The 7,726-nt window shown below is 27.2% G+C and overlaps 1 protein-coding gene and 1 non-coding gene across 2 annotated transcripts in view; both read left to right on the top strand.

Moving 5' to 3' along the window:
• The window catches only part of LOC114942230 (BRISC complex subunit FAM175B), a 35,324-nt gene that overhangs the window by 26,106 nt on the left and 1,492 nt on the right, over positions 1-7,726 (top strand). Inside the window, exons 2-6 of the mRNA XM_029317559.2 lie at positions 4,600-4,797; positions 4,943-5,033; positions 5,761-6,073; positions 6,519-6,659; positions 7,273-7,591. Of these exons, the coding sequence (XP_029173392.2) occupies positions 4,711-4,797; positions 4,943-5,033; positions 5,761-6,073; positions 6,519-6,659; positions 7,273-7,591 (951 nt within the window). The 5' untranslated portion in view covers positions 4,600-4,710. The remainder of the gene's footprint in view (positions 1-4,599; positions 4,798-4,942; positions 5,034-5,760; positions 6,074-6,518; positions 6,660-7,272; positions 7,592-7,726) is intronic.
• On the top strand, positions 3,593-3,676 carry TRNAL-CAG (transfer RNA leucine (anticodon CAG)). Its single transcript has one exon. It is a non-coding gene; the product is annotated as a tRNA-Leu (tRNA).

Here is a 7,726-nt window from a genome sequence, read left to right as displayed (position 1 = left end):
TGTGAAAAAGAAAATAGTGTATGATATGTCATATATAATAATTGAGAAGACGTCACTTTCTTTAAAGAATTAATTTAAAGAAGAAAATTTAAAGTACAAAAAAATAAAATAGGAAGAGCATGTTGCTTTTCTAATTATATTTCTATGCGAAAATTTCTGTGATTTTCCCAAAAAATCGAAGTCTTTTTTCGTCATTTTATAACTAAAATTTATAACGTTTGGAAAACGCATTTAGACAGTAAATTTCAATATCCCGCCATTTTACCTCAGGATTATTCTGTATCTGAGCATGTCTGATAAGTAGATCTGTCATGTCCTAGCATGTAACTTTCTCGCTCGAAATTCAAATATCTTAAAAATAAAAAACACATTATTGTTATTTCAAAAATAAATTTTATATTTTTGAAAATTTATTTATATGTTATATAAAATATTTGTAATATTTGAGTGATTAAAGAATGTCTTTTCTTGCATTTATGAAGATAAGGAGCGATTTAACAATAGAATCCTAAAGACAACATATTTAAGGATAGAACAAACAGGACGACATTTTCAATTAGTAAGAGAAAAAACGCGGATTTGCACCATACCACGTATTAAACACAAATTGTCCAATAAAATCTTTAATATGCCCTATAAACTATCATATCTTTACAACAGCAATAAAGTACATTTATTTAAAAATAGGACATAGGATTGACAAATAGTTTATTTAGTGATACAATATTTTTTCTCAGATAGTCCTCAAAGAAAATTTTTAACATTTTCATTTTATTTTACGACTTAATCCTTCTGCTTCGTTTTGTGTATAATTGTTTGGATATAATATATGCAAAAGGAAGCTGCTGTAATAGAGTCTATATTATGAATAATAAAAATAAAAATTTTTATATAAAAATATATCAGAATGCAGAAATTTACAAATAAATGTAATCTAATTCTTCTTGATTATAAACATGTTCTCAATCAGATTAAATAATGCGAGATCGATTTCGCGATTTTCTTTCGAAATTCTTTTCGCAGGTCGGAAATCGCATTTATCATTATCATATATTTATTTATTATCGCATTTATTATTATCGTATTCTGTTCCATTATTAATTTTGAAATGATAAATTCTATCATGTGTTAAAATATAATACACATATCATGCGAACAATTTTGCTTTTAATTTCATAGAGCATCGAGGATCATTCGGTTTCGTTTCAAGAGATTCGTTGTGTCTGTTAAGAGTTATAGGGCGAATTAGTAATTTGCAGAAAAATTAAATTCACTTACGCAACGAGGGTCAAGGATGTTATGAAAGGAAGGGAGAGAGATCACCGACTCACCGATTGGTCAATGTGCTCCCATTTCTCCCCGACATAATCCCAGGCTTGTTCGGTCATTGTTCGCGAGAAAAGAAAACAGGAACGATGAAAATATGAGGACGAGATGTGATAAATAATCACGGATGGAGGTCGTGATTAGCGACAGATAATCACGACTCTCTCGAGATCACTGCGGGCTTACATCACTTGCGCCGGTGTTCACGGCCGCAAATATAGCCAAAGCCTGATCCTTGAATGTGTGTGCGCGTGTCTCTCTTCAAGTGTGATTATGTAGATGATCTTTGAGCGCGTGTTTTCTCAGAGTATTTTGGGCGAGAGCAGAAGTAGAGATGGGACTAAGTATCTCGCAAGGGAGGGTCGAACTTAAAGCGAGTAGGTTCAAATTTCTCGCTATTCTCGAGACAGGAAAGCAAAACCACGCAGTTGAACAATTTCTCTTAAATTTAACAGATATTACGCATGTCCACAGAATGGTCCACAGAAATTTTCGTGAGACAAATATATTGGGTTAATATTTTAATAAATGCAAAACTTTAAGTAATTTAAAATAAATTTGGTGTAAAATTAATATAGTTTTAATGAAAAAAATATGTAAATTTTAGAGATTTTATTATCCCCACTTATATTATAAAATAAAAAATCAACATTTTTTCTGTAAATTTTAACAGATAAATGTTGTCACTAATAATACAGAACATATTTATTATGTAAAATTAAAAATAGATTTAAGTTCAATTAACACAACAGTAATATGTTAAATTAACACATGAATGTGTTAAATATTTAACACAAAAATTTTAACGAGGACTGTTTTTAACAAGAAGACACACATTTTCTTACTGTGTATACATATAGATAATAAAAATATACATTATCTATATTTACATTTTAGATAAAAAAAGTATTATCTTCACTAAATTATCTAGAATAATATTCAAATAATTTGCTTTAAAGTTATATAGTACATAAAAATAAGTAATAGAACTTAAACAGTAAGCGATAAAAACTTACAAATAAAAGTATGAATGTTTTTATATTTCTTTTATATAATTTACATTTTTTTATATCTGTGTTTATACATAAGCAATTTTAAAAATAATATCTGAAAGCTACCTTAGATGAATTCTTCTATAATTTTATCTTTTATCTAGATATATTGAAATTCAAAATCATCTTTATCTTATCTAAAATAAATTTACATATTTTCATCTCATTTTTATCTAGATAATTTTAAAATCATCTAAACACAACACTGCGCAAGAGAGATTCGAACTCATAGCGAGTAATTTCAAATTTTTCGTGATTACTTATCGAGACAGGAAAACGAAGCCAAAGATAAAGTCAGAAGAAGTAATTTGCAATCATTCTAATATCGATTCCGGTCGATTCCAAAGATTATTTATCGTGATTCATAAATTTCAGGACTTTAAGTATCCAACAAGAGCAAAAGTCCTCTAGTTCAAGAATGCGTAAAGCGTTTTAAAACTGAAGGATGTGATCGTAGATGATGAGATTCAAGAGATCTATTAGAGGGATGAAAGTTCATTTTCAATATAAGATATACTCAAAATAAATCGAAATTTATTCCAGTATCCGGATTTTATGTGAATGAGAAAACGGATTTAAAAAATTATTTATAAAATTGATGCTTTATTTGTTGCTTTATATATTTGCAAAGTATAAACTAAATTATCTGAATTTAAAATAAGTGTTTAGTATTTGCACATGTATTCTCTCTTTTTGAAAATTGGAAAGATATTATATATTAATATTTAATTGTATTTTTTTACAGTAAAATATGTATATGTATATAGTTTTGATATTAAACTAAAGATTATTATTACGTTATTAATAATTCAATAAGATAGAAAAGAATTTAAATTTATTCAGCATTCTACTTAATTTTAAAATATTATTTTTTCATTAGAATATTATTTTATATTGAAATATTATTTTCTTTTATTTCTTTCAAATATTCATAAAAAAAATTCACGAGTTTATCTCTCTTTATCTTATCTAAATTCGAATCTACTTAAAAGTTTCATCAATCATTTTTATTTCATATTTTTTAATTAACTCGCAGTATAAATTATTGATTGTATTTCCTTGAAATTTCTTGCACAGCTTCTAAACATTCCATATGCTTATCATTTCATATGAAGCTTTTTATTTATTATATTCTTCTAATATTAAAAAAACTTTTCTATACTTTGAACGTTCGAGTCTTCTGACTCAGCCTTGATCATCAGATCGACAGACAGGTCAGGATGGCCGAGCGGTCTAAGGCGCTGCGTTCAGGTCGCAGTCCACTTCTGTGGGCGTGGGTTCGAATCCCACTTCTGACAAATTTCTTTTTATAATAAGAAATGGAACAATTTCCCAGGTAGCAAGCGTACGTACATCATTTTGATTAATTCAAATGACAATTTTTTGACGTTTATAACGTCAGTTTGCTACTTGAGTTCTGAATATAATATATTATAATAATATAATTTAATAATATACTTAGAATAATTAATAATATATTTAATATAGTATAATAATATATTTAAACATATAAGTATACGCATATAATACAAATCTACATTATAATATTACTTTATATTTGAAACCGATCATTGCCAGCAAGCACAAAGGAATCTATTATTTTTCTTCCAAGAATTATTCTATAAATATTCCAGATCGTTCATAGAGCAACAATGATAACAGCCAGAATAAAAGCGAATAATTTTCGACATCAAAGCTGAACTGTTACCAGATGTTGGCCGAACGATCAGGTAAGGTTCATTAATTCAAATGAGAAGATACCACTGATCTCTATATATAGAGATCAGTGGAAGATACATATGTTCGTTCAAGACATGACTTATATTGTTAATGTCATAAAATAAAACTAATAATTACTCATAAAATAAAGCAATATAATGTATAGTTAAAATGTGAAATATAAAAATAAATCTTATAAATATTTGATAGAAAATTTATAAATGTTACATGTGGAAAGATGAATTTATTATCTGTTTATTTGTATCTCCTCTCTCTCTCTCTTTCTATAATAAAATAATATATATTATATATATATATATATATAAAACAAAAATTATTTCTTATACTAAAATAAATCTCAAATAATTTTTAAATTATATATGTATATTATATCATATATTTATATTTATTGAAAACATAAATATATTTATTTTGTTACAAATGTAAAATACATCTTCGTTTGTATAATTAAACTTAATGTAACAATAAAACATGTTTTCAGGTTTTTAAACGCGCTACTGCATATATAACGCTCATATATGTAGTATTTTGAATCGACGCATGTGCGCGCCTACGTCAGAGGAAGAGTGGACACTCGTCACACGTCGTCAACATGGCGGATAGCGATTTGCTCGTTACGATCTCGGGCGCGGCGCTTTCGCTGCTATTCTTCGAGAATGTCCGTAGCAAAGGCGATCAGGTAAATCGAATCGCGTAATAACTTCCTTATAAATCTTACGTGATCGTTTGTTGATGAAAATTCTGTCGCTGAACTAAAATTAAACGCGTTTCTACTTCCGTATAACCTCTACGCTCGACGAAGATGACGTTTTGTTATTTTGCAGATGGGCTTCCTTCTCGGAGAAGCTCTCGAATTTATCGTCAAGACCTACACCGACTCCGACAATCAAGTGGAAACCGTTAAGATTCATATTAGTGAGTATAATTGCCTCGACGTTTTGCATCTACTTGTAAACAACGAAGAGACGAGAGAGATCGAGTGTAGAAAGTGCAAATTAAACCTATATTTACACGTAAAAAGTGCAGTTAAAAAGGATAAATGTTTAAAAATATTCTCAGATTTCGATGAAAATATATACTTATTCGAGCTTTTTTACAATAAAACGAGATTTGAAAAGTTAAAATTATTATTTGGCATTGTAAATAGAATAATAAATTATTAAAAAGTTTTTATGATCAGACAATTTTTCACATGAAATAAAAACGCGCGGAATTGTATAATTGACATATTCTAAGATCTTCGATTGAATAATTAATAATAAATTTTGATAATGCGTGAAGTGTATCATATATTAAAATGGAAAAACATCTTTGTAAAGAGTTTGTATATTTATTTAATATTTAATACTATGTGTAATATTCACTACTATGTAAGTTTAACAAGCAATTATATGTTAAAAAAGTTATTTATTAAGAAAGCAGTAACATTAATATTAATAATTATTTTACTACCTGCATTGTTGGAGAAAAAACTGATTTGTCTAATAATCACTTGAGTAGAACAATTTATAGTAAAATCTAACAAACTCTTTCATATCTTAATTATAACTGTTATCATTATTATTATTTTTATTATAAATTATTATTACTCTTATTATTATATAATTTATTATTGCTATTAAGAATTATATAAACATTTCAGATGTGGAAGCCATTGTAACATGTCCTTTGCCTGATCTTTTGCACAATAATCGTATCAACAAGGAGAAATTGAAAGATTTTGTGTGTGATAAAAGCAAACAAGTGATTGGTTGGTTTCGCTTTCGTAGAAACATTACCAATCTGACTCTTACAATGAACGACAAAATGCTGCATAAACAATTTGCCTCACATTTCTCTGGTGTAAATGGCTGTAAAGAGGATTTCTTTCTTACCTGTCTTCTCAATGCCTCTACTTCTGAGACATCTGGCACTTACAAATTTCGACATGTGTTCCTCAGACGTAATCAACGTGGGTAAGTATTCTGTCAGGATCTTGGTTCTTTCATTTGTAGATCAATTGTTTGTGATTTAAATTTTTTTTATTAAAATCCTGTATTTCTGACATAAAATTAATTATATTTATTCACTATTCGAATAGATATTTTAAAAAAGATCTATAACATAATTATGAGAATTTTTATTTTTATATAAATTTAATCTAACATATATCATTATTTGGTTTTAGAATATATTGATTACATTACAATTCTGCATGATTCTCTTTTTCTTGTGATTAATGTTATATTTAATCATATTTATATTAGGATTACATGATGAATTTATGAAACTTCTTATAATTAAATTGATAATTTTAATAAATATGTTAATATATTACAAAACAAAATAATTTGGACTTTGACAAGCAATGAAAGTTTATATTATTATCTTAAAATTTGTTTTATTATTGATTTATTATAGAATATATGAACCTATATCTTTGAGAATAAACAATCTGGGAGACGATGCATCCAGACACGATGGTTCGGACTATAAACCGACACCTGTTAGAAAATCTACACGCAGACCTGATGGCTTTACCAAACTAATAGAATCATTGAAGTGAGTATACATTTATCAGACACACAATGTAATAATTATTATATTATTGCACTTAATAATTTCTTCCTCTTAAAATGTAAGAAATCATTTTTATTATTTCAATCTGTTGATCTATTAATCAAGTGTATGTAAATATATATTTATTATATATGTATATATTAATTTGAAAAGCATTAAATTTTACAACGTTTAGTAATTAATTAATATTATCAAATATTCATTCTTTTTAATATTTTTTCCTAAATAGAATGTACATATACTGTAAATTGTTTATCTTGTATGTTTAATAATATTATATATAATTTTAATCTCGAATTTTTTTACTTTATACTTATGTTATGCAACGATTTTTTACGATTTTCTATTTCTAAATTCATTATTATTTGAAAAATCGTTCGAATGTTTTATAAAAAATTGAAGCTTATTTTTACAAAAGAATCTTATTACTGTTTAATGAAATACATAATATATTTTATCGCTAGAAAATATTTACTTTATAGATATAAGAATGTTGCATTAAAAATTTCAAAATTTGTCATTTTTACTTTAACATTAAAATATACAACAATCAAAAATATCAATTAGCAGTTAGTTAGATATGTATTCTTTATAGTTTGGACGTAGCAAAGCTAGGTGGATTAGAATCCGCTATGCGAATTCAGAAGGCTGCTGAAAAACATTTGACATCACTGATCCCAAAGGTGTGCGAATCTGATCTGGAGGTAGCCGAATTGGAGAGGCAAGTGTGCGAATTGAGAACCAAAATCGCAGTAAAAAAATTAGCAAGTTTGAAAGTCAACGGCGAAAACTGCGATAGGATTTCCAAGGCAAGCAAAGAAAATTGTTTTCTGGAGAAACTCGATTCTTCGATAAAAAATGAGATGAAAATCGGCGATGACGCACGTCTTCACAGGGAGCACACCCCACCTTGTGTATGTTATCTTAGAAACTTAGATGTTATAATATATAGGATATATCGTTTAGATAAATTACACTTTTTTTGATTTGTCACAGACGTTTTCTTTAATTTATCACGGACGTTAAGAATTTTGTATTAGTTTTTTATT

This window comes from Nylanderia fulva, unplaced genomic scaffold (genome assembly GCF_048542155.1).
Source record: "Nylanderia fulva isolate GAGA-0341 unplaced genomic scaffold, ASM4854215v1 Scaffold47, whole genome shotgun sequence".
Taxonomy (NCBI): Eukaryota; Metazoa; Arthropoda; class Insecta; order Hymenoptera; family Formicidae; genus Nylanderia; species Nylanderia fulva.
Note: the sequence above shows the minus strand (reverse complement) of the source record. Positions and strands in the feature narration are given on the sequence as shown.